The 27,963-nt window shown below is 35.3% G+C and overlaps 1 protein-coding gene across 1 annotated transcript in view; it reads left to right on the top strand.

The window, feature by feature from the left end:
* LOC129224544 (uncharacterized) overlaps positions 1-27,121 on the top strand; it is a 380,265-nt gene extending 353,144 nt beyond the window's left edge. Inside the window, exons 13-18 of the mRNA XM_054859020.1 lie at positions 2,131-2,235; positions 2,696-2,828; positions 10,935-11,065; positions 15,422-16,331; positions 18,561-19,180; positions 22,991-27,121. Of these exons, the coding sequence (XP_054714995.1) occupies positions 2,131-2,235; positions 2,696-2,828; positions 10,935-11,065; positions 15,422-16,331; positions 18,561-19,180; positions 22,991-23,884 (2,793 nt within the window). The 3' untranslated portion in view covers positions 23,885-27,121. The remainder of the gene's footprint in view (positions 1-2,130; positions 2,236-2,695; positions 2,829-10,934; positions 11,066-15,421; positions 16,332-18,560; positions 19,181-22,990) is intronic.
* Positions 27,122-27,963: the final 842 nt, after the last annotated feature.

Here is a 27,963-nt window from a genome sequence, read left to right as displayed (position 1 = left end):
CAAAAAATTATTAAATTAATATTTTTTAATTATGAAAGAGCATTTTTGATAATTAATCTGACAAAATACGTAATATTTAATCTCATCGTTACAATCGTATTCTTAATAGCTATATAATAATCTGTATAAAATAATGGCTGTATTTTCAATTGATCTACCATTATTTCTATAAACTTATCGAATTCTGTAATCTTTCTACTATTTTATTCCACTCATGATTAAAAAAAAAATGGTTTAACTGACATGTAAAATCTCGCCAAGGGTTCTTTGTTCGCATAATACTAAAACTATAACCCTAATCAAATTTGGCGAAACTCTTCAGCTGAGAAAGTAAGCAATAAAGTAAAGTTGGCGGTTTATTTTGGCGATGAAAATTCTCAGCTTTTGTTTTTGCGAATTCTAAACGTTCTTTCTCGGTTAAACATTTTTTCATTTCGTTCTACGATAATATATTAAAGAAATATTTCGCATACTGTCCATTTCAACTAAATGCTGCTATAAAATATGGTTAGTTAAATTAATTATTTTTGAACTAGGCGGAGATGAAAGCCCGAATTCCTTCTGCTAATGTTGTTATAAAATCCTTCTTTCGAGCTTTAGGAAAAAAACATATTTTTACAAATTCACACAAAACAATAAAAAAATTTACCTAGTGTAACGTTATCCGCTTTCAAAAAAAAAAAAAAAAAAAAAGCTCTGAACAGACGAATATATTTGTTTTTAACTTCATGCAAATGCAAAGTTTGCTAATCCAGAGTTTTCTTGTGTTTACGCTTTCGCCATTTACGACAAGCAACTCACTTTTTAGAGGAAAATAATGAAAACTATTATTATTCTGATAAGCTCGAGAATACCATAACGAGACGAAACAATTTCTGTTGCTGGAAGCAACCTAAGACACCTCGAATACGTTAATAAATACTCATAAAAAAACTGCTTATGTTTACCAATAGACACACACGTGGAACGCAATGTTTTACTTTTTTCTTTAATTTTATAAATCACCGCAAGGTAGCGTATTTGAGTGCTGGAGTTGCGAATATCTTTCTTATAATTCTGATTCCTCGTCATGCTTGACGAGGAAGCAATATTCCCAATAAAAACAAAATTACTCACGCCAAAACTTGATGACCATCTTGATTACCGATTTATCTCAAAAGCAAATTATGAAAATTGAAAATTAATTTGAAAGTCTTGCTTAAAATAATTACAAACATTTATTTCTTAACAATGCCCGACTTTAACTTTTAAATGCCCGAATGTCCATTTTTCTTTCGATGTACATATGCATGCATACAATTGAGAAGACATGAAATGGAGGGAGTGAAGTCTTTCGTTAGTGAAACAAAGACCAAAAGTCACGTGATAGATTTTAAAGCAAAGCATTGGACGAAATCAGGTTTCCTTCGCTTGTTTCACGCAAAACGTGCCAACCATTCGTCGTTGTTGAGTCTCGGAACTTGGGGTCGTTCGACGAGCTTTTGTTAAGCCAATGATCGGACTTGATCCCTCCATTTACTAATTCCTGCTCTAAGATGCATACCCGTATTTTATCATTCGGCACAATTTGGACTTCTATTCAGCAAATTGAAAATATCCGCCCTTCCAAAAATTTCAGTTCGTGACGTCAATGGGTAAAATCTCTAATTATTATTTCACAACCAGAAAAAATCTTAAGACTTTGGAGTTTTAACTTAGAAATAGCGCGTTTGAAAAAAAAATAAGCATCACAAAAAATTTAAAACAAAAACTGATGTTAAAGTCAACGTACCTGCTACAAAGGCAAAATTCTTTTCCAACGAACTGAATGCCTTATCAAAGCTCTGTGTTTGTAATACCTTTTGCTGTATTCGATCCGCAAAGCGGAAAAAATTACACAACTTTCAACTTTCTGAGAATTGTTAAATAAACATTACTTATAAGCGTTCGAGTAGTTTTAACAGTTTTAGTGCTCAATTAAATGCATCTCCATGCCTTGTCTAGGATATAAAAGTCCCAGTTGTGGAGTTATATTCTTGGAAGGTGTGAAATCAAAGTGTTTTCGAGAAGATTGCATAAGATTACTGGGAATGCTGTCGGAGATTTATTTGTCTGGATAAACTTTATTCATTTGTTTTTATTTTTTTGCAGCCAATCAACTTGGCACAGTTCGCGGAACTGGAGAATGTGGAAGTAACAAGGGAAGATGATTATTCGTATCGAATAAGGATTCGATTACGACACCCAGAAAAAGAAGTATGAATATTTTGTTTATGCAACACACAATTATTAATTATGATTTATCAAATTTTCGACTCGTTACGTGCTTTATGAATGCTTTATTTTGTTGCACCTGTTTCTGATATATAAACACATTAATATGCGGAGCTGATAAAATTAACATTTGTAATCCATTTCCCCCAATACAAAATTATGTAATAAAAAATTTTTAAAAAGGGAATATTTGTATAATAGAGTAATTAAAATATGAAAGTTCTTAACTTTTTCGAAAAATAAAATTTAGTGCTAAATCTTGCTCGTCATGCAGCTTGGAACTGAATTTCTTGACTTAAAACTATTTTTTTCGAACATATGCATAAAAAAAATTCATGAACAATGTTTATGATATTCTCCAGTTTTTATATTTGTTTCTGAGTTTAAAATGGTGTTTAAGTACACTTTGCAAGTATATAGAACGATTTCTTTGTCGCTTTAGTGCCTCAGCATTCAGATGGAAGACCGAGAAACAGAAGAGTTCGTTCTTGTTCTGGAGCGATACTATCATCAACTAGTTGGGATTGAACTTCCAGTCGATTGGCAAGACAGAGATCCTGAGCCAGTAGATAGAGGTATGTAGCTCTCAGTTTTGCTAAATCTTACTCTTTCGTTCATGTAACCATGGGTGCCCACCTATGGGGAAAGGGTCGTAGCGCAGACTGCGCCATTGAAATTTTTAGGAAAGGTGTTTTGAGGAGTATTTTGCTTTTTTGGGGGGCTCTTAATTGGGGGGGGGGTCATTACAATATTTAGGGGGTGCGCTTTTGCTCTTAGACGGGTGGGCACCCCTGCATGTGACAACACGTCGTATAATCTATTTTGAATACATCATAAGAATTAGTTTAATATAAGGCTCATAGCACGTGGAAACGTAATCATAGGTATGAGTATAATTTCACGATCACACGCAGAGGCGCCCCGAACTTAAACTTTCAGGATTGGGGAAATTCAAAATTTACCGAACGAAACTTTAAATTTTTCCAAATGATAAAATACGAGTATTTGCACAGACTTACAGCTAATACGAGACTTACGGTTTCATTCGATTCCGAGTCACAACTGACTACAACTGTATTTATGTCGAGGACTGCATACTAAGTGCCTTGCCTCCATTATTTTATATACCGATAGATGGCAGCACCATCACCGGATCGAACGGTTAATGAGAATTTAGAACTAGACCAGGAGCTAATAGCTACCTGGTGCTAGCACCCCCAGAGGTATCGTTTCACTTGGAGGACATTGAGACCACGAGCATATTTAACGTCGCCCAGTCCCCTTTAATGACGAAAGGGGGGTCTTCGACCATCGAGGTTCGAACCCAGGACCCTCCGGCCCCGAATCCGACACTCTACCGATCGGGCTACCACGGCCCACTTACGGCTTCATTAAAAGAGAAAAAAGATCGGGAATTGAAGATTGACGCGAGCTGGAGCCCCCTATTGTGATATTAAATTTGGTACGGGACAGGTAAGAATGGAAGGCAGAGAGAAATGAGTCGTCTGCATTTATGACGAAAAATTTGATACATGAACTCCAGCTTATCTAGTAGATGTAGCTGCTTTACGCTTACTTAACTCTAAGATGCTACATCTACTGGACAAGGTAGAATATTTTTTCACGTTTTTTTCATCATAAATTCAGCTGCCCCATTCCTCAAACCGACTCACTTCTCTCAACTCTTTCTTATTCTTCAATAGCAGAATTCAGCGCGAAAAAACGAAAGAATAAATTTCTAATCATCAAACATGGATGCAAGTTCTCGAGAGATATAGCAAGCACATTATTTATTTATATGTTGCTTTTTTTTTTTTCTTTGCATTATTTATTTATATTTTTCCGATATGTAGAAGAAAACATTGAAAGTAAAGAAGAAAAAACTATTTTTTTCTTGAATCAACTTAATTAATCGTCTACTTAATGATTTTTTGTAAAATAAAATGACTTTAACTTTACTTCTCGATTGTTAAAAATATTATTTTTTTCTAATTGAAATAAAATCAGCGTATTAATTTTTTTTCAGTTTTATATTCTAGCTATTGTTTGTCGTGAATTTTATTTTCTTTAAAAAAATCTACTCGAAAGTCATCAACGTTAAAGAAATTCATCTGGAAGTAGTTCTTATCCCATAAGGTGCTTTTATGTGAATCTCGACGACTTTGTTTTGCTCCATATTTTTACTTCAAAAACAATAGAAAAAAAAAATAAATAAATAACCCATGAGAGTAGGGACAGAAAAGTATTGAAATCATTTCTAAATTCCAATAGGATTTTAAATTCTCCCCTTCTCCTCAAAACAAATCCTGTTTCACTTTGGAACCCCAACCGTATAATCCATATTTCTTATGAAATCCGCGGACGGAAATAAATTCCTTTCATTCCAAACAGGATTATGGAGCTTTCTCGAACGGCAAAAAATACACCGAAAAGTCATTCCAAATATTCCGACATTTTTCTATTAACAGTCAGAATGAATCAATATATATATTTCCTATTATTTGCCGATCATGAAGATTAGGTGTACAGGTTGGAACACTTCCGAGATCTTCGAAACGACCAACAAGTGTTTGTTCAGGAGATGCAATGTATGGTGACATTGATTTCTCAACATTTCAGGAACTAGATTGCACAGTTGTCTGCGAAATTCGTCATGCATGGCACGATTTTGGAATTTTTGTTTGGTGTCATTCGTTTCATATTTCAAGGTTTGGGTTTGATATCAGATTGCGGAATTCCTGATATTCCCTGGAAACTTTTTATTTTATTGCTCTTGTTGAACATGTATTCCTAGTTTACGAGTCAGTGTGCAAACTCTACAAATAGTTCTGTGTTTGAACAAAATTCTGCTAACCATTAACTATTTTCTCTTGTCAAGGTTAGTCCAGGTAAATTTTCTTCAATATTAATTGTCTTCTAAGTTTTTGTATAAATATGTTTTATTCCAGGTCGGTTTCGAGCATAGTATCTAATTTATTTTCAGTTTTGTATGGTCTAACAACTACCAACTCTTGTTGAATAAGAGAAGTTGCCAATCCGAAGGAATAATTTTGATTTCTCGTATTTGGTTTGTCTGATTACTTTTTTCGAATCATAAAATTTTCACTCTTATCAAATTTGGAATAAACTGAATCAACTGTTTAGTCATTTAGTTTTAGTTATTTTTTCTAATTGTTTTCAAAACATTTTTAAGTAATTTTCGGTTATCGGTTCAGTTTTAAAGAATATTTTTAAATGTGAAGTTTTCAACTTTCGGCGATTATTTTCAGACGTGAGATGTGTTGAAATGTTTCTAACAATGGATACAAGCGAAAAGGGATGGGGGAGATCGCCCCTCCCATGAGGGACTCTATACACCTATAATTTCTCCGAATTGGATTCCTAAAAGGCACGTGTAGTCCTTTTTTGTTGACGTAAAGAAGAGGAAAAAAGTTCAAATTTCCCTTCAGGAAACTTTTGTTATTTAGGTTTCGAAAAGGAAATTTTAGATGATCTTTGGTGGATTTAGGGGATGAAGTTTGGAAGTCATTCTTCTTGACATTTTGCAAAATTTAAGTCTTAAAGATGTGATTGTAGACTTCTCGGGTAGTGTTAGGGGAAATAATGAGTTCAGTGATTATGCTCTGGTAATTTTTCCAAACTGAAGTTTCAAAAAAAAAAAAAAAGCAATTTTAGACTATCTCCCATGATGTTTGGAGGAGAGGGTTTTTAAACATTACCCCAGAATTCTTACGAAACTAAAGTTCTAAAATGCAATATTAGGGTGCCTCTTTCAACGGAAAAAGGAAAGAATAATTTTAGGGACCTCCTTGGCTAAATCTCTATATTTTAGTTGTTTTAGATAAAAAAAACCTGACGCAGCCATCCCCCCCCCCTCCTGAATGTATAAATCAAATAAGTAGTAAGAGATCAGCTAAAACATCAACCACCCCCTCCTTGAAAATTTTCTGTATCCCTCCTTGAATGTTTCTGACTTTCAATGAATGATTCTTAACATCAAATAATGTTTTCATGTCTGAAACGAAAGATTTCACTCAACAATGTTAACCATGATTTTGTACAGTGTTGAGTATGAAAGATTGTATCATAGCGGAAGTAAAAGAAAGTTTTTAAAATGATTCAAACACTGCGGTATTTTTCTAATTTCAATGGGCTGCTCTCATGCCCGAGTTCGCAAGTTTAAACCCGGTCCCAGTCGGTGGATTTTCAATATACGGTGAATTTTCAGCAACAATGGTGTAAAAGAACCTATGAGTGTTGATTTGGCTTGGATGTTCTTGTTTGATTTTGAAATAAATTCTTCATGTAGTTTTGCATTGATAGAGCACAGGTGCCTCCAGCTGGTGAAACATTGAGCCTTAAAATGCGTAAGTGGTAAAGGCATTCGCCGGTATTGTTGCGACATGAGGAAATGGATGTCATGGGGTCTAAAATAGCAATAAGTATACAAATGGTAAAGAACCAATATGCTTTTTCCAATAGAAGCCAACAACAAATTGAATTCAATGATTTATATTTTATATATGTTTAATAATATTACTAAAAGTCTCCGAAACTATTTTAAAGCCATGAATCATGCATTTAAAATTGGATTTATTCGTGATAAAAACAGTTTTTAGATATTGGGGGAAAAATGAGTGCAAGAGAAGGAAAAATCGTGAGAAAAACAAATCCTGTTAAATTGAGTCTCCTTAATACCTTGTGTTAAACTGTAATAAATCTCATTTTAGAACTGAAGTGAATAGTTAACGTGACTCTCGAGTTAATTGTTCTTGAATGAACAATTTTTATCCATCATTTCTGTCATTTATTCATAATATTCATGTCTTAATATTTGGTACTTTTTTTTTAAATTTGAGTCGCATTGAACTTCGGTTTGATCTGTATTTTAATGGCTAACTGCAATATGATTAAAAAGAAAAAAAAAATCACGTAAGAAAAGTGCAAATAAACTCATGACTTCGTTGTTATATGTTGAGCACTTTTAGCAGTAATGATGGGGCTCATGGGCGCCGACTTGCAAAAATTACTGGGGGGCTGGGCCAGTCATCACCGGGGGTTTAGGGGGTTATGTAATCCCACGGAAGTCTGTCCCCCCCCCACACACACAAATAAAGGTCGATTTTTGTGCCTTGAAAATGCCAATTTACGTATTTTCTGGTGTGTATAATTTAAAAAAACAAACAGTATGTGGCATGGCGTTTTCAAAGTAAAACAATCCAAAAATTGGTATACAAATTTTTCTGGTTCAACTAGATCATGCCACTTGTCTTAGTAAAAGACATTTTTCTGTTCTATTTTATGGGGAGTCTTGCAGTGCCGTAGCTAGGCATGGAAAAGGTAGGGCGCTTGAATTACATTAAAGGGCACTCCCAGAGACGCCGACTTAAAAAATATTGGGGGGGGGGGGGCATGCTGCAGGAAATTGTCTAAATTTGAGATGAAAAATAGTGAGTTTTAAAGTTTTTTAAAGCATTAGAAAGTCATACAATCAACATTAGAACCCCGAAAAGTCGACAAGCCCGACACATATTTTTTGGCTTTGAAAAACGGAAAAAATAAATACAAACACACACAGTATTTTTGTAAAAAGGTTATTTAATTTATGCATGCTTTTTAAGACCAGTGGTTTTTCATTAGTGATATCGGCTAACATATTCAAGTGTAAACGCAGTCTCTCAGTGTCTGTCATTTTTGAAAAACTCAGTTGATTTTTCAAAGTGTTTCACCTCTGTTTAATAAAAGCATGCACTCTTGTTCAACTGCAATGACCTGTGTGCGTCTAGTTGATGTAAATCGCCCAATAATGCAAAATTGCACTACAGTGACCTCTCACTTATACGCGACCAAAGGGGACAACGAAATTTTCGCCCACAAGTAAGATTCGCGCATAAATGAAAACCCCCAAAAATAAGCTTAAATACAGTAAGATATCAACAGTTATAGTAATACTAATAGTACACTACTGATACTAATGAATACGCACATAATTTCCATTTATGCATTGTAATTTAATAAAAATGTAAAATTTGAATTTTCACGTTTTGTCATTTTTTATACACTGTACAGTATGTAAGCGAATTCCACAAAACCTAAAAACTTGCGTGATCAGTGTCATAGTCTGTGAGGAAACAAAAAATCCTCGATAGGCTATGTCAATGCTTTACGCTTCACCACGACTTTTAGAAAGGTCAACCTTTTCGCATGTAACCCGTTCTCCCCTCTCGATGTCAATCACAAAAAAAAAACGCGTTCTTGGAAACGTTTTGAACATTGGAATAAAGGTGTGTGAAAGCATCCCAAGAGACATCAAGAAGGGTACAAATCTTTCGATAAGCAAAGCGTGAATAGGCGATTTAACTAAAACTTGAAAGAATTTCATCGCGCATAAGTGAAAGGTGCATTTTAGGTTGCGCGTATAAATGAACAAGAGTTAACATTGTTTTCCTATATCGCTGGCCGGGCCCGTGAGAAAAACGCGCATAAGTGAAAAACGCGTATAACAGAGGTCGCGTATAAGCGAGAGATCACTGTATTTTACAAACCTCAATGTATATTGCCTTGTAGTACAGTCTGTCCCGACTTACGCGAGGGATGCATTCAAAGACCCCTCGCGTTAGTCGTTATTCCGCGTTGTGGAAAACGGTATGTGTAAATTTTTTTAATAAATGTACCCAATTATTTTAGACACTTTTAAACATCCCCTCAAACCGTTAAAAACCATCTCTTAACTAACTGTACATTACTGTTTCTTACATAAAGAACAGAATGTTTTACTTTTTTACTTGTTTTCAAAAAAAACCGTTTTATTCAACATAAAATACTGCTACGATGTACAAAATTATCAACGGGAAAGAAAGAAAAAATAAACCTGTGTACGGTAGACACAGTATATACTAAGAAAAGCAAATGCATCTTTAGTTGTACTGTACAGTCGATCCATTAATGATATTTGTACACAATACATGAGCAGTTTCCATTTTCATAAGTTTTTGCATTTTACTAAGACACTACTCGGTGAATTTTGACGGATTTCCTTTTCTTGACTTGTAATTGTATGTATGGAATATTCACTCATACCTAATTCTCGTGCTACCTTCAACGCATTTTTTAGTTGAGTTTCAGCTTTTCAAGAAACTCTAGCTTTTCTTTAATTGTCAGAAACTTTCTCTTTTTATCTTCACAAACTTTAGATGAAACAGCGCTCTTAAGTGTATTAAATTTCATTAACTTTCGCATTTAAAATGAAAAGGTAACTTCTTCTCTCAGCGATGCTAAAAGGATAAAGATCCATTCATAAGAAAAAAATTTTTTAGTTGCCAAAAACAAAGCCGATACGAACACACCACGATTTCCTTCCAAGAATTTTCGTGTTGCGGGTGAGGAATTCGCGTTGGGTCTGAATACTGGAGAAAAAATCGCGTTATAGCCATTTCGCGTAAGTAGCGGGAGTCAACTGTATTTTGGATTTTGAAAGTGTGTGGTGAGCTGCCTTCGATGTTGTCACTTCTTTGGTATACGTCGATTCCGAGGAAGGGAAAGGATCATCATTTTGTGAAGGTTTTCTTTTAAACACAATTCCCAAAAGTGTTCAAAACTATCACGCCTCCCATTTTATATACGAATCAAACTCTCATATATTTTTTGCGGATCAGCAACACTTAGGTGAGCGCGCCGCAGCGCTGCCCACCGGCAACTGACTTGACCCGTAAAGTTCGCGCACTGGGACAAATTTTTACTGTACTCGCAGCACTGTAACACTATCATTATTCACACCACTCTTTTTCAGTTAACGTGCTTACACAACCGTAATAATTATTTGTTTTCACTCATTACTGAATGTATTTTACTAGGTAAACTATCTTCAAACAAGGAAAATAAAAGATAAATTTATGAGTTTAGAAAGCATAATGTAACTAATAATTTTCTTGATTTATTGGGGGGGGGGGACTCTGCCCCCTCAAAAATATTTTTGAGGGGGCTCGGGCCCACTCAGGCCCCATGGAGTCGGCGCCAATGATGGGGCTCCGTTGTGGCCTTGGACTATTTGTTGCATTTTCTGGACAATCAGTGCTTTACAGTGCCCTCAAAGAGCATGGTACTTATACAATACGGTTTCGATATTACACAGTACCAAATTTGCGATTAATATTACACTGGTGCGAAATTTGAATTTAATACTTCATGGTTTTGATATAACACGAAAGTTATGTCTAAAAAAAGGTGGAACTTCATTTTTGTTTATTGCATTCTATTAATGTTTCATAAAATAAGTAACTCGACTAAGTTTTTACTTTGTTTTTATGAAAATTGGTTTCGATACAACATGGTACACAACCCCTGATTCAAATTATTTCTAAGACTCGTATAACACTGTTTCGACATAATACGGTTTCGATACAACACGATACATATTGACATGATTTTTACTACGTACATGATTAATTAATGTAAAAAATAAGTTAAAAAGTTATCTTTAAAAGCCTCGCATAACACGGTTTCGATACTACACGGAACGAATTAACCGTGTTGTACGAGGGACGCCTGTATTTTAGTTTTTTTTTCTTTTTTATTTAAACCACATTTTATTACAAAGCATATTTGATCTTTTTTATACTGTACTACATTTAAAATCTTTTGGTTGTACGATATTTAAAGTCCGTTGGTTTCTTTCTTCCCAGTGCCAAGCTACCACGGCCGTCACATTGTACAGGACTCACCCTGGAACTATTGCCCTTCCAACTCACCCCAGAAGCAAACGGTCAGAACGATCGATCTCTCTATCCCACCACCCCCATACATCCCCTGCGAGGTAAGTAAACTAATTGCATTGCCTTATCCCAAGGGGTCTTTGTCCAGACGGTTTCAAATGAAACGGACATTGGTCCATTTCTTTTGCAAAAAGAATAGACTTCAGATTATTTTTATAGCAATAGTAGTGCTATAAGCTTCGTTCTACATATTGTGTGTGCTTATTGAGCCTATTGCCTGGTAACACTTGTATGAATTTAATCGGTTCTGTGTTAAACACAATCTAAATGAAGACTTTTAGAGTAGGAAAAATTGTACTTAAGAAGAAAAAAAAGGTATACGTTTAAAAACAATCAAAGTTAACGAATGGAATAAGTTAGTAATTGTTGAAATAACTATCGTTTCAAACAAAATGTTTGCTTTGGTGTGATTAGTAAAACATCATTAAAAAAAAAATGTAAAAATATTTAGATATCTAGTTACAACTTTCAAACAAAGTTTGAGAATTGCGTTCAAATCGCACAAGTATCAATGACACTTGTTTCAGGATTTTAAAGATTTTCATTTAGGAAGATTCTGGATGAAAAGACGGCTAACAAAAGAGACCAACTTTTATTGGTAACTAAAATACTGCTTAAGACAACGAAGCTCCTTTTTTGATGTATTTTCATTCAACAGCACATCTCATATCTTTTTGTAGAAAACGCCGTCCTTTTTAACTATTCAAGTCATCAAAGATCGCGAGAGAATAACAAGTTATAACGGCCCGTCTTCGCATTGGTCGTGCCGGATTTGCAAAATTTTTCCCGAGAACATACGCCAATATGCAAAATATGCGATGTCAATCTACTAAATTATGGCCATAACGAAACTTAAATTTGGTTATTCGACTTTGCTATAAACAGGCGCGAAAGCACTTTCAAAATAGAGAAGCGAAGTTCTATATGAAAAATGAATATTGTTTGAAAACGATCATTGTTCATTAACGTTTCCTGTGATTTTAAGATACTATAAAATAATCATAGCTGAATCATCTGTGGAGGTTTTAAATGCTTGAATGGTGTGTAATGTACCAAGCTTGAATAAGATGATCTCCAAGTGTAATGCCAATTGCAAAGTTCGGCATTTCAAAATAGCGAGCTAGCATTTCTAATACTAAGCATTTTCAACTGATTTTCAGTTAATAATTTTTTAAAACGCTTTTATTAGCTTCGCCTGTATGTATGTATCTTGTAACGGAATCTTGCAGCTCAAATTTCACCCACTTCCTGCGATCGGATTCTTTTGAAATTTGGCACGCTACCTCAGACCCGATGACAATGCAATATTCTATAATCAAATTAATTAATTAACTCTTTTAATTGTTAGTTTCCTCCAATTTTAATCAATATTTTGGCATAACTCCAACAATGTGAAAAAGGAAAAAAATTTTAAAAAATACTTTTAAAATGCTCGCAAAAATTATATAAAAATATCTATAAAAACCTTTAATTTTTCTGCATCAGACAAAATTTGTCCCAATGTTCCAAGGTAGTTAGATCATGAAATATAATTGTTTTTAACTAATTTCATGCCAAAATTTAGGTGAGCCTTCAATTCGAAATTCATTGCTGATCAGACCATTGTTGAACAAAACTTTTATTCAAATGTATCTCAAATTTTCAAAGTAATGTAGATATGATTTCCGCACACATACATCGATGACTGAGATGGATTAGCTGGATTAGACAATTTACTCCACAGGTAATTTATCAGCGAAGTTGAATGTTTTTAGAGCTCGGCTATTACACTTTATAAGGGGTACAGTTGCTCTTTTTGGAGTTCGAGAGACCACGTTTCGAATGCCACCCGAGACCTTTTGTCGCTTTGTTTTTTGGGCAATTTCATGAATATAAAAGATTTTGAAGAATGTTGAAATGAATATTTTCTCGTGAAACAAGTTAAACTAAAAAGAAGAAAATAAAATAATAGTTTAAAAAACTAAAAAAACACGCTTTCGTAGCAAAATGAACTGAAAAGTGAAAAATAATCTTTGGATGATAGTAGTTGACTAATCACTTAATTTTAATGTAATACAAAAAAGCGTGGGGGCTTCTTATCAGTTGTCTTGACTTTCTTCCATTTGTTGTCCATGAAAATGGAAATAGACAGCACCTCGCGGTTTTTTGTATTACATTAAAATTTAGTGATTAGTCAACTACTATCATCCAAAGATTATTTTTCACTTTTTAGTTCATTTTGCTACGAAAGCGTGTTTTTTTTTAGGTTTTTAAACTATTTTTTTTTTTTTCAATTTTTATCCTTTATCATTTTCAATCTTTTTTCTGCGTATATTCAATGGTTTGTGCAGCCTTAGTTTCAACGATCGCTAAGTTCGTTTCACGATATCGCTACGTGAGTGTGATTGAGCGTACATGGCGTGAATCCGTGAGTGAGATTCCAGAGCAGATTTATTATTAGCAGTCCAGTTCCTGTAAATTTGCATATCTAACTAGATTCAAGTGCAACCTCTTTATTGCCTGCCTTCAAGAAAATCGGGAAATATAAACAGGGATCATTTTCAGTTGCTTCCAAGTGTCGCTTGTTGAGATGAATGGTATGCAAGTCAGAATAGTAAGTTATAACGGAATGTTCGGTTTTTCAAACTTCAATATTTTTCTGTGTCAGAAAGAGAGAAACCAGCGAAAAGGACAAGCAATATTGCTCCAACCATGGCATACGCCAATTCTGCTAACTACAGGATGAATCAAAAGTCGTGGGCAAAACTTTAAGGGGAATTAGCGGCGGAGGGAGGGAGGAATAAGAAGAAAGAACATTGTAAGAACATACGGTCACAAACGCAATACTGATGTGCTACCTGCACACAAAGCTAGAAAATGATGGATGCAAAACAGATCACAAAATTTAATACATACAAACTATTTTACACAACATTTTATTTTTTAAAAAAGATTTAAAGCAGTTGTTGGAATTTGCGGCCTGAAGCTTAATCTATGCGTTGCAATGACAGTTTTTTATCTTACTGTCGCAATAACGAGCCATTTTGACAAATTTTAATCGATCACTGTGCCTTTATTGCGACGCATGTCTTAGTCTCTACAGACCGTAACTTGTAACAACTGTCTTAAACCCTTCTTAGAAGCAAAAATGGTAAAATGTGTGTAAAACGTCTTTGAGTAATATAAATTTGTGACCTGTTTTGCATCCATCAGTTTCTAGCTTTGTGTGCATGTAGCGCGTCAAAAGGTGTTTGCGACCATGTGTTCCTGCATGATTCTTGCTTCTTATCTCGTCCCATCTAACACCCCTCAAAATTTTGCCGAAGAGTTTAAGAAAAATTTTAAGCATTCAATATATAGCATCTAATGGAGCCAGCAGCATTGCGGTTGCTGATTAAGCTCCATTACAATCGCTGTTGCTTTTTGCAACAACGTTTTGTATATGAAATCTAATTATGTAGTAACACACAATTTAGAGGCAAAATGTATTCCCGGAAAATAGCTTAATCCCACGTTTTACTTTTACTTTATCTATGGTCTACACAAAACAACGCTGCATCTGAGATATTTTAATTCTAGCCAGTATACACTCATGACAACGCATATTTCACTAGAAAAAGAAATTCCATTTCGTGTCTATAAGTGATAATATTATATCTTGAAACCAAGATTTCAAAGGAATTTGACGTTTTAGCAGTATTTATTTTTAATTGAAGTGATATCGAAATAGTGTTTCAGTATCATGTGTTGCAAATTGGCCTTGAAATTTTAACGAAAAATGAAGTATAAATAGATTTGGTTATTCTTTTCTGAGGCAAGTGAACAAGTTAATGCCGCGTTAATGTACTTCGCGTTGTCTGGGGAAAACATTTTCCATAACGGTTTAAGCTTTGTATGAAAAGTGTTGCATCAATAAAATTTTAAATTTTGATTTTAAAAGTCTGTAATACGTAAGCGACACTGGTTAAAAGTTCGAATCAAGGTAATTTGCATATCTTTTACATTATTTTGTATTTGGATTTCGTATATTTGAGTCATATTTTAAGAATGTCAGAGTTCAAAGTTAGTACATATGTTTGGTAATTTTTGTAAGAATGTATATGTACATTCGAACTTACGTCTAAGTTTAATAACAATTTAAATGGTTAAATTATTGAACACGTAAGTGTAAAGTTAGATTTTTTTTTCTTTATTGTGAAGATCATTTCGGTCACATTTCAATAAAAAAAGAGGGAAGTGGATGAAGTTAGAGTTAGGGATTTAATGATTAGTCGTTATAGTATTCGATCAACAAAATTTCATCCTTTCAGTTCGTTTTTTTTTTTTTAAATGTCTCTAATAAGCAGCGACTTTTTAATGCTATTTGAGGATTCTTCCAGAATAGTTATTTTAAGCTAATTCGAAATTTTTCTTTTTAGGAACGTCGCCTCTCTAGAAGCAACTCTCGAGATCAGTTCAGTATAGCGACGAGTCCTAGCTCGGTGGATCACAACATGAATGAAATGCAGGCCCTGGTGGCTTCCATTACATCTCTACCCTTATGTCTTGGCTTGCCGAGAGACAGCAGTCCGAGAAAAGATTCGGAAACGAACGGTGAAGGGATCTGCCAGAGGAAAGATTCCTTAGCAGACATTGACTTCATTTCGAGTCAGGACGACCCGGCATCGCAGGAACTAGCTGGACAGTCGGACGTCGTGGCTTCGCGTCTCCAGACGTACGACTCGGCAGCTGGAATCGACTTGCACAGCGTCATGTCCCTGGAACTGCTGGAAGAGGTGGAGGAGAACGAGAGTAGCGACGTCGTGAGTCGAGTCACAGAGATGAGCAGGATCGTGAACGACGCGCAGCTGTATTTACAGAGCGACGAAACGGAACAACCACGCGATCTCGGACTCAAATCCAATGATTCGCTGCTCTTCATTCCGCGTCACGTCGGTGGAGAAGAATATAACGCTCTTCCCTCGGAGAGCGAAGCGGAAAGCACGCCGACCAACAGTCCCACCCATGTGAACATGCTGTCCACGGACGACCCGGAAGACAACCTCAAGAAGATGTGCTCCAGCTTCGGCCTGCACAGCCCGCACCTGTTGATTGATCAGGAGACAGACGACATCGAAGAGTTGTTGAGGCAGCTCCAGACGTCCACCTCCCTGCCGTTTGAAGAGAACACTTTGTGTCTGGACCCCGACATCATCGACTTGACAATCATCCCGCCCCCGTCGGCTGATGATGTTGACTTCTGTTGTGTCACTCCCGATGACAATAAGTGCTTTCTTGATCAGGAGACGGGACAGAGGAGGGATATTTATGACATTCAAAACGAAAAAGGTATGATTTCAACAATGTATAATTTGTTTTTCAATAAAACAACAAATTTAACAATCTACGTACATTATAATACGCTTTAGTTTTTTCAGTGTTTTCGAGCTCTTTGCATTATGCATTTCAGTTTTACATTATTTTGTTCAGAGTTTTTCAGAATATGCATTTGGTCAACCTTTAAACGTGTATTTGCTATTTGACATTAAATTGGTTTCTTTGCCAGAAACATTACAATTTGACATGGGAGCTTTGATCAAGAATAGTACTCTGTAACATGTAGTGCTATTCCTCTGCTATCATGAGTCTTTATTTAAGAATATATACAATTATTACTAACGATCCAACCCTTTCAGTATAACCAGGACATATAGGTTCAGGAAGGAGTTTCAAATGAACCTGTAATATAAATTTCAATGAAAAAACGTTCTTTCTTTTCTCCCTTTTTTTTTGGGGGGGGGGGGTAGGGGGAAGGGGAGATGTTTTTATTTGTTTAGTTCTTTCGGAATATTATTTTCTCGTGAGAAAACTGGTTGTGTAAATGTTTGAAAACGGGAACTTCTGGGTCCGAGTCCGATCCGACCTGCTGCTTTTCAAACGAAGTTAAAAACATTAATTCTTGAAAAAAAAATGCAAAAATGTCAATACAGCGACCAACGATTTAAGAAGAAAATTGGATATAATGACAGTCTGAGAAAGTCGCATTCAGTTTCATCCTTAATCTTTATCCCATTTTATGTAATTTCTAAAAATTAATGTTGTCACAGTACTTCTCATTCTCTTTTATGTATAATGTGGTCGTTAATGAACATTATCAAATAATTCAATTAATAACTCTTAACTAACTTGCTTTTATCAACACAAAGTACCGGGGAAAGTGGTTCAGTGACGTAATGTGTTCGTCAGCCCCGCCTGTTGAATTTTTTGTTCTAATTTTGTTATTCAACTAATCTAGAGTGTAGGATCTTTTTTGTCGTCCAAATTTCCTGTCATTATAACCTATAAAACGCCTTGCATGGCCCTCTGAGTTTGGTAAGTTTAATTTTGACCATCATATAAGTTTGAACCTCTAACTAAAAAAAAATTATACTCTTAGAAGCATGATTGTTAAATGAGAGCCACTGAATAGCATCTTCACTGCAGAATTACATCCATTTAGAAATGAAAGAATAGCAGAAGGATATGCTTTTTCTTGTCACTTAAAGCAGAACAAAATTTTTGTTTTTAATTTAAATTAATGATTTTTAATGTTTAAAGAAGCATGTTCACGTTTCTTAATACCTTTCGAAAAACATGCGTCGTTTCTCTGTAAATACTCACTAGACTGAAATTCACCACATCTATTTGAGTTGTCGTTTTAAGTGTCTTCTAAATGTCCATAGAATAACGTATTCAACAGCTTAATTGTATCCAACTTAATTGACATCTGAAGATTTTTACCATTCCAACTGAAGTAGTTCTTTCAGGCATTGTAGCAGTCGGTTATTTGCGCATTGTTCTCCAGTAAATACAGAGTGCGGAGAAAGTTTCCACAATTTTGTTTAAAACGTTTTTTGGCGTTAAAATCGTATGTTGGCGATTTATTTGGCACATATTGTTTATTGGCATTAAAGGTATTTGAGGTTTAATCATTTGTTCTTTGTTATTTCATTGAGTTAGTGAGTTATGAATCGTGAAAAAATGCGTGTTACTGTCGTTGAATTACCAAAAAGGGAATGAAGAAAGGGAAAGAAAACAGCCGATATTATTCGAACGACTGAATTCAAGAGTAAAACAGTCTATGCTGCTGTGAAACGCTACAAGGAGACTGGGGGGACTGCCGACTGTCCACGGAATGGTCGTCCAGCCACTGCAAAATGCCTGGAATGAGATAACGGTGGGTGCGTGCGCGAGCATTGTCGGCAATTTCAGACTGCGGCTCCATAAATGTATTGAAGCCCAAGGAGCCAATTTTGAACAATTGTTATAATTTTTTTTTGTTTTATGTTATTATTATTGTTTCAATAAAGAGTTTTTATTTTTTTAACTTCTTAATTTGTTGAATTATGTGTTATTTACAACCAATTGAAATATCTAATAAAATTGGGGGAACTTTCTCCGCACCCTGTAAACAGTAAAAACAAACTTTCTTGTTAACTGTTGTGAAACATAATTAACGTCATAAAAAGCAGGGATTTGTAGGATAATAAAGTAGTGTACTTTTCTCTTTGTTAAAGATTTCGTGTTTTATCTTCATAGATCAACCTGCGGAGGAACAGGAAGAGCCTGATGGTATCGTTTTCTCAGCCTCAACGGAACAGACCTCCATGCCTGCTCCAGCCGAAGACGATCTTTCAGCCTATATCATTCCCCCTCCACCTCCTAGTTCCACCAGAGCAGTGGAAGAACAGAACAGGGTCCTTGCCAGGTTCCGCCAGGCGGCGGAGGAAATTCGGCGCATGATGGCCCACGACGGAGCTCGCTACAACGACTCTATAAATTCGGTCAGCAAGTTCTGCACCATACCTCGTCGAACAGGAGTACCGCAGGTGGTTGACCACTCTACTGATCGACCCTCCCTGGCCTCGTTGGTCACGCCGGTTAGAGAGAACAAGCCAGTTCTTGAAAGGTTCGGGGAGGATCAAGATGGAATGCAGAATGGTCAGACTGAGGATAAGGACAAGTCCTGGAGACCTCAGCCACCACCAAGGGTGAAGCGGAATTCGATTATTCCCGATGTCAGCTGCAATGACCACCCTATACATTTTCTGGAATCGCAGACAGAGTCGCCTAGCGGCTCGCCATACTCAGGGATACATGCAGAGCAAGTTTCTAAGTCCTCATCTTCCTCAAACACACCAAAAGAAAAGACTAGTCAGGTACAAGCTTTAATGTTGAGTTTTAACCACAGTGCATTTACGCGTTATCTCGCTTTTACTCGCATGACTTCGCGCGTGTTAATGTCGATTTTGTCAATAAATTCAGGTTGTTCGTCAATAGACGAAGCGGTTAAACAGTTAAAATATACAAAAAATGCAGAATATAAATCAGGAATAAGTGTAGAAAAGGATATCTTTAAGTATTCCATAAGGTCGGCAAATCTGAAAAAAAGTCAACTTTTGCCTTAAGCTTCTGATTTCGTCAGATTGTGCCAACGATGCCTGGGCTATCTGTGCTTTGTTGTATCGTTCTTTGGCGGAGAAAGGAACGGAGACTGCCATTACGTTAAACACAACAATCCCAAAAGAGCTTCAATAGACGCTACAAATCTTCATTCGATAAAAAGTCTCATTAGAGTGAGACCATCATTATCAAAAATCACCATCAGAAGAAACGCAGCAGTTCCTACATAATATGTACGGGCCCATTACAAATAACAATCCGAGTAAAAAGACAACTGAGTGGAGGAAAAAATGTTCATCTTTAAAAAAAAACGAAGAACGTAGTTGCTTCCATTTTCCCCATAGTACAGCATTTATGGGGTGAATGGAAACCGGAAACGATTAAATTTTAAATCAAAAATAGCTTGGAATATAAAAGTTATAACTAAATGTTTTTAGTAGTCTTACGCATAACAAGTAAAACGAGTTGAAGCCAAATGCTTCACATTCGTAGACCTGCTGGTGAAGAAAATGTAAGAATACTTAACTTAGAAAAACCTCTTTTCCAATGTTATCTTCTAACGATGGTGGCACCTACACTAGTGCTAAGAAACAAGTTGAACTCTCAGAATCTCTTTTCCATATTTATCTAATCTTCACTCATCAGCACTTTAGTTTCAACAATTATCACAAGTATAGTGTAATAGCTTGTTGCCATGTTTCTTTTTACCCTAACAAACCCTACTGAAGCAAAAGAACATTCCTCTGTCACATTTCATTTTCACACTCACATAAAGTACTAGTTAAAAAAGTTTTTGTGTTGAGTTGCAGACTCGATTTTGCTGTGATCTAGGGACTCAAAATCATCTATATAATTAATCTCCTAAATTTTGTTTATCTCTTAAAGATACGGGGTTCATTATGAAAGTAATGCGCATTTTCTGGGAAAAAATAGATTTATTGATCGTACTTGTACAGATGTTTAAAATACTTAAAATATTGTCCTCCTGCATCAAGACTTTTGAGGAGATGTGTTTGCCACGCCCCAAAGGCACCCTGAAACTCCTCGACGGGAATGTCTCTATAGAACGCTGGGGTTTTGGATGTTTTCCACGGTATCCCAATGTTTTCCTTTCAGCACTCACTTGAGTCGGGGAAACAAAAAAAAAGTCGCATGGAGCCGAGTCGGGACTGTAAAGGGGGTGGGGAAAAAACGGGGTGTTGCTCTGGGTCAGGAAGTTGATTTTCCGTCAACACATTCGGCACAAACTTCGCGCAGAACTTGCGCATTTGCGGAACCTGGGTCACTATTCCATGTACTACGAATGGGGACAAGTATAGGGCATCAGCAATTTGCTGAATGCTCAACCGACGATCGGAATGCAAAACTTCGCGCACACGATCCACATTCTCGTAGGTTCTAGCCGTTCTTGGGCGTCCTGAACGGGATTCGTCGGCGACCTCCTTCCGGCCCTCATTGAACGCCTTGTGCCACCTCCCGGACTGTGACCTGGAAATACAATCGTCCTTACAGGTCTCTTGAAGCATCTGAAATGTTTCGGTTGCATTCTTTTGAAGCTTCATTAAAAACTATATGGCGTATCGTTGCTCAAACAAACGCTCTATCGTGCGAGGTGTTACAAAAGTCGAAAACACACTTCACGCCGAGGCACGTCTTTCCGCTCACACTGCTCGGAGCAAACTGACGACCAGCTGCTGCATTCAAAGATTAGATCCCCCACCACATTTCCCGCCGGTTTTACCGCGCTGCCATTGATCGTCGCGTCATAATAACATCATGCGCATTACTTTCAAAATGAACCATGTACATTTCAAAAGGATTGATTATGATCAGTGTGTTTAACCAAGTGGCAAGTTGTCTTGTAAGGCAATGTGGTAATTTTCGGAAGAGTCATGAGTGATAGCAAACTTTCCGATTTTCTATAGTTTGAAAGGACTTGCTGCTAGGCAATAAACTCATGCTGAGCCGAGGAGGATAGCTTGTGGGAGTATTAAAAAAAAGTTATTTATTTTTTTTCCAATAAGATCATAATTTTTCATTTATCTTTTCGTTTTTTCTATATTTGTGAAAATTATAATTTGGTTAAAATTTAGCTAAACTAATGGCAACGGCACTTTTGCTTTCTATTTCTTTAACAATGAAGTCATTATCATCTCAAACTGATATTTTACTAATGTAATTTAGAACGCTACAAACGGGTCATACGAGGGCAAATCAAAAAGTCTTTGCGCCTATTTTTTATTCGCCAAAAACAGGTAAATACAGGTATTTACTAATATACGTAGTGTACTACGTACCTTACATTACTCCTCCACATAGTCACCACACCTTTTCAGACATGTGTCTTATTGCAGCACTAAATTAGAGATTCCCCTATGGTAAGCTCTTCCGGCTGCCTGTGGAACCACCGTCAGACCGCGTTCTTGGCCTCTTCGTCACATGTGAATCTCTGTCCTGCCAAAAACTTCTTTAGTGGAGCAAAAACGTGAAAATTATTAGGGCAAGTTCTGGATTGTGAATTGCTATGTGCTTTTGTCCCTTGCTCCATACAAAACGAATAACACTTCGCTGCTCATAAGTTGTGGACGTCTGAAGAACAACCGTCATTTTAAATGACTGATAGCAGATCCGCTCTTCCGAGCAAAAAGCAGATACGGCTGGTACGGTTCAAGGAACTGTCACTGCTGGGAATGTATATGTTTGCTTGTATTTTGGCAAAAAAAAAAAGACTTTGATTTGCCCTTGTAGAATGATCATGAAAATCTTTAGTTTTGTACTGTGAGAAAACATTTTTTTAATCATAAAATCGATATAATATATTGCATAATGATTTTTAACGCTCCTGGCATCGTATTTCACGCACTGAAAATCAGAAATGTGCTTCAAAAATTCACGCTTCGTTGTTGTGCTAATAAAAATTTAGCATCGTAGAAAACAGAAGAAAAAATGTAATTAGTTTTTGAAAATATTTCATTTGAGCGCTTTATTATTTTTGTATATAAAATATCAAATATTTTAAAATTTTAGACATTTTTTATTTTTTTTCCATCTCATTCTTAGAAAGATGAGTTTTTCAAGGGATTGATTACTTCTATTATTCTGACTGTTCTCTTATATTTAGCTTCTGCTAAAATAAAACGATAGTTATCAAATATTTGGCGATTGTGCCAAAATATTCCTCGCCATTGGGCACCCTACTTCAATTGACTTTGTTGAATAAATTCATAAATATTACGCAAAAAATTGATGTAACTGTGATACACCAGTCTTATTTTATTCCATTGAAAACTTGCATTTGATCTGTTTTGGTCTTTGCTTGAAATTTCAAAAGTCGATTATAAAATAACGATTTCATTGGCTGCTGGACACCATCATTAGATTTTTATAATAAAGTAAGCTAAATTGGTTCTTTTTACGTTATCCAGTTTGGAAAAAAATTTGCCTAATTTTACCTAATTGTGTTGTCTTTGAACTATAACATTTATCTTACAAAATTTCTTGTTTGCTTACAAAACCTTAAAAGTGTGAGTCCAACTGTTTTTAACATTTTTCTTTTCTTTTTATAGAATATCTCACACTCAAATGGACATATTCAAACAGGCCCCGATGCACACGGATTTTCCACCAAGCATAGTGTAACGTTAGAAAACGGTGATGACAAACTTAACCACTCCCATCTGTACAGCGACTTCTCGCACAAAACTGTGAACGGCCATGACAGTGACTTTTACGTCAACGGTGAATACAATGGGTACGAGTCCAGCGAATTCCACGCGTTCCAAGCTGGTGAAGAATGTCAAGCGTGCGTGAGTGGCGGGAAAAACGGCATCGTTAACGGTTGTGCCTGCAAGAAAATCAGTCGCCTCCTGTCCTACCATTACTCCTTGCCAAGGAAAGCACTAACTGGTAGACTTCAGCCCGTGAATGGTGAAATCACAGAGAACGGTTTTGCACGAAGCACAGTGTTTCAGTCCGCCCAGCAAGAGATAGCAGGTATGATTGAGAATTTAGACTTGGCGTGCAGTGCGCGTCTCCAGGAGTGTTCCGAGTGTCTTCCAAAGACACAACCTGGTGACACGAAGCTGGAGAAAGTCCAGGACACTCTGATGTACGAATCTAGGCAGTTTGTGACAGCGTCAAAACTATTTGTGAAAAGTATAACAGAATCTTCCGATAAAATGGAAGAGAATTTGACTGCTTGTTTAGGCCTACTGGACCGCATTTTTGCGGTTAGTGAACTGGTCGTCACTGAAATGACGATACCATCTCAGATCAACAGCTTGGTGGAGAAACTCAAGGAAATGGCAGTGGCCTATTCCAAAACTGTACAAGCTGCCCAGTCGGCTGCTTCGGGCGAAATTCCAAATTCGAACATGGCCGGACTAATGCATCAGGCGACTTCCCTCGCCACGTCTCTAACGATATTGATGAGAACTTTGCGAACTTTTAGTAATCCTTGAGATTCAGTCTAAGTCATATTTTCTTTTAGCTGAGCTACTTTAAGAACGGCATCACTTTTGGGGACAATAATTGTTCCCTGTATGCAAATTATGAATATTGTACAGACCTCAACTTGTTTAAGAGCTGTGTGAATGTCTTGCTTGTAGTACGAAAGTTAGGTGTGTGTATTATCGAAACGTTTAAAAATATTTTCCTACTTTGACGAAAGAACCCTTGAAAAATACAAATGTTCTATTAAAATTGAAAAGTGGGTGAAAGTATAATACCATTTTACGCTTTAAATTATGTTGATCTCTTGGTCAGATAATGATGTTTTTAGTATCGAGTAAAAGCGCTGCCATTGCAAAGAATTTAATTTAATAATGTGTTTCTACTGTAATTGATAATCTAAAGAAGAGAAAGACATAAGTTCACCATTGAATAAAAGAAATTTGAAATAATATTCACAGTACAGCTCCAGTAAGATGAAGCATGACCTTGAAAAATTTTCCTTTTGTGAAATGTGCTGAAATAGGAAAAAAGCGTTAGCGCTTCTATGAATTGGATAACATTCGCGGTAGTACTACGGCTGTCTTTACCACTCAATCCCTTGCCAATAACTCTCTTCCTTTTACGGCAACCCCCCCCCCTCAAAAAAAATCTTGAGGTCATGCTTCGTCTTATTGGAGTCGTACTGTAGTACAAGAGTTTCCAAGCATTTTGTGTACACTAAGTTTTATAACAAATTCATTTTCAACTTATAAATTTTAAACTGTTACATACTTTTCTACTCGGTAAAAAAACATTGCAAGCTATTGTTTTGAGGCAATTATGATCAAGCTATTTTTATATACATCACTATCTAGATAAAAATGGTCCTAAAATTTCTTAATGCAATAAATGTAGTAATTCTCAATTGAACATATTGTTCCGTGTAAAATTTGCAGCACTATTATGAATGAACAAAGTTATATCTGTTCAATCTATGTAGGAAACATAGAAAATTGATAAAAGCTTTGAATGAAGAAAATTGTTTTTCATCGAGTGCGATATTTTTATTAAAGATAGTTTTAATGTTTTTAAATAGGTAGTTTGTTTAAAAGTTATATTTTGAGACATAATACTGCAATATCCCATCCTGCAATCAGCATAATTTAATCGTTTATTACATATGAATTAATCAAAATAAATGTAATTCACTTCTGATTAGTAATACATATTCATTAATATAGGATTTAATTGATCATTTGGTGGAAATTAATATTTGTAATGCATTGTCAGCATGTTAATATATCCAGTCATTTTTACATATTGATCACATGCTTTAATTTTAAAGTAAATAAAAGAAAGTGAATGACACATGGACCATAAATAGAGCTGCAAAGATTTAGAATTATCTGAAACTATTTATCGGTAATTTTTAACTTACTTTGCAAAAGACAATTTGCCCAGGCTCAGAATGACCAAGAAAGTTGTTTGTTCAAATTTATCAAAATTTGTAAAACTGACATCCAAAACATGGGTTATTTCACTCAATCATATAATAAATTTTATGTTTGCAACTTTTTTCATTAATGACTGGGGGGATGGGGGTGATTCTTACTTGGTAGACAATTTCAAGTTACTTCCTTATTTGGGTATGGGTTGATCATTAGACTGGAACCAGTCTGGTTAGGCGCAGTGGCTGATTGTAACTTTTGAATTTGATGAATATAAGGGTTAACCAACTTATCCTGTTGGTATTTTAAGATAAAAATCTACTGAGGTATGCAGAGTGGTTAACATTCAAGTAATCCTATTTTGACCTACATTCTAATAGATGAAAATCCTTGAACTTTGGTAAAAAAGTAAAAAATAATTCAAATTTCTATCATCAATTCAGAATAAGAATATGAATAAAAAACAAACATCTTGATTTTGTCACTGAATATGTTCAATGGTTGTATTATTCATTCATGCAAATATATAGAACTCCCAAAGTCGGGGGGGGGCACTTTCCCCCTCCAAATAACAGGCCTGATTTTATGCTCAATGCATAAGGTGCTGCATTCAACAAAAGTGCAAATGGTTTTTCTGTCTTATCAATTGCTGAAACTGGATGATGAAGCCCTCAGTTGGTGCTAGAAAATTTGAACAAATATGTTTTGTTGCATATTTCTCTTTCCCTTGGAAGAAGTATCATACAAATTTAATGACATTAATGCTAACAGAACTTGTTCTAACAAATCAAACTGTAATTATAAATGAATAGATTATTTCAGAAAGGGCATAAGCCCAATGGATTCCCATAGGACTTACGCCCTTTCTGAATTAATAAATTCAAATATGGAACTATCCGATCTTACATGAAAATTGTAAACTATATTATACTAAACCTATGTTGTATCATATATTAATCTTTGTATTTTAGCACACATTGAAAAAGTGAATCTTTGAATATGCGAAACAGAAATGAGAACTTGTTTGACTGCTTTAAATATATGTTGCTCTAAAAACCTGTATTAGGCTCACAGAAATTGTGATACTTCACTTGTTCAATCCATCTGTTAAAAATTACCTTTGCTTTGTACCAAAGAAAATACTTTTATATATATTTATACCCTGCCAAGAACGAAACTTGGTCATATTACTGGACATATGTTATACATATTACTGGGCATATACGATTTGAGAATTTTTTCTGCTTTTGCTTCGTAAAGTTTAGATAATTTTTGTTAGAAATTCAGTTCTCGGAATAAAATAAAACTACCAAAAAGGAAAGTTTTTTAGCAATTAAGTTTACCAGGAAAAAAATGAAATAAGTATCAGACAACTCAGAAAATACAGGCAAAAACATGTGAATAAAACTGATAAGTGGTTACGGATTGCCAACGCACGGTTAGTGCAAATGCTCGATATTTATCAAGCCCATACATATAGGTCAGTATTTATGTAATAAAATTAGAAATGATATGAAAAACGCAAGATTTTATTGTGATTTAGCAATTTTGAGAAACATACCAGGCGTTGTAAATATCACCACTTTAATGGGAATAGCCTTAAAAGTAATGAGGTAATTCAATGTTTTGTACAATGTTATAACTAGAACACTAGTGCATTGTGAAAATATAAATGAATATTTGTTGATGTAAGAAGGAAATTTATGGTCATTTTAGTGTGATTCTGTGTTGATTAAAACATGTACAAGAAAATTTTTAATCTGGAATGTAAAGAATATGAATTTGTGACTTTAAATAAATTTTTAAATGTGTGTGAAAGAGCTGAAATCAATTTATGAAAAATGAACTAGATGCTTACAATAACGAGAAAAAAAGTTAAATTGGGACAAATGGTTCAAGTTGAACCACTGCGGTTAAAAATACTATTTGACCTTATTCAGAATTAAAATCTTTCAACATGGTATTTAAAGTTACACTTGCAGGATAGATTTTTCTTTTTGAGAATATAGTAGGTATATTATAATTCATAGAATTTTTAAACAATTCCATGGAATAAGTGTTTTTTAATGAATACTGGAAAAAAAAAATCTTAATGGTGCAATAGCAAATGAGATCATGAAGGCCAAGGCCTATTGTGCCATGGTCAGTTTTGATGTTTAAGGACTTAGGGGTGTAAAAGTAGATGTTTTGGTTAGGTGGTTAGTTTCCAAACATGCTTGGAACTCATTTTACCTACCCACTGATTAGATGAAATGACAAAGTTGACCATGCCCAACCTGGTTGTCGTATATATAGTTACAACTTAAAATTGAAAAAGAAAATAGTTAAACAGTATTTTAAAAGGATACTTCTATCAAGCTTTAGTTTTTAAATTTACAAACAAAATTAGGTACCCAAAAAAAAGCTCAAAACTGATAAATTTACTTAACACACAAAAACAATCAGAAACAGGAGAAAACTCAATTGACTACGTCACCTAATTTTAGTTTAAATATCATGCTGTTGGTGTTATTTTTCTCTTGTTAGTTTATGCTATTCCATTACAGTTCATTTTATACCAGATTTAACAAAACCTGGAAAAATATACTTAAAGATTGAATATTACAAAATTTTAAAATCTGTAAAAAAATTAAACTTTTTTTCAAAATTGAAAAGAACAG

Source organism: Uloborus diversus, chromosome 6 (genome assembly GCF_026930045.1).
Source record: "Uloborus diversus isolate 005 chromosome 6, Udiv.v.3.1, whole genome shotgun sequence".
NCBI classification, from domain to species: Eukaryota; Metazoa; Arthropoda; class Arachnida; order Araneae; family Uloboridae; genus Uloborus; species Uloborus diversus.
This window is presented reverse-complemented; position numbering and strand designations above follow the sequence as displayed.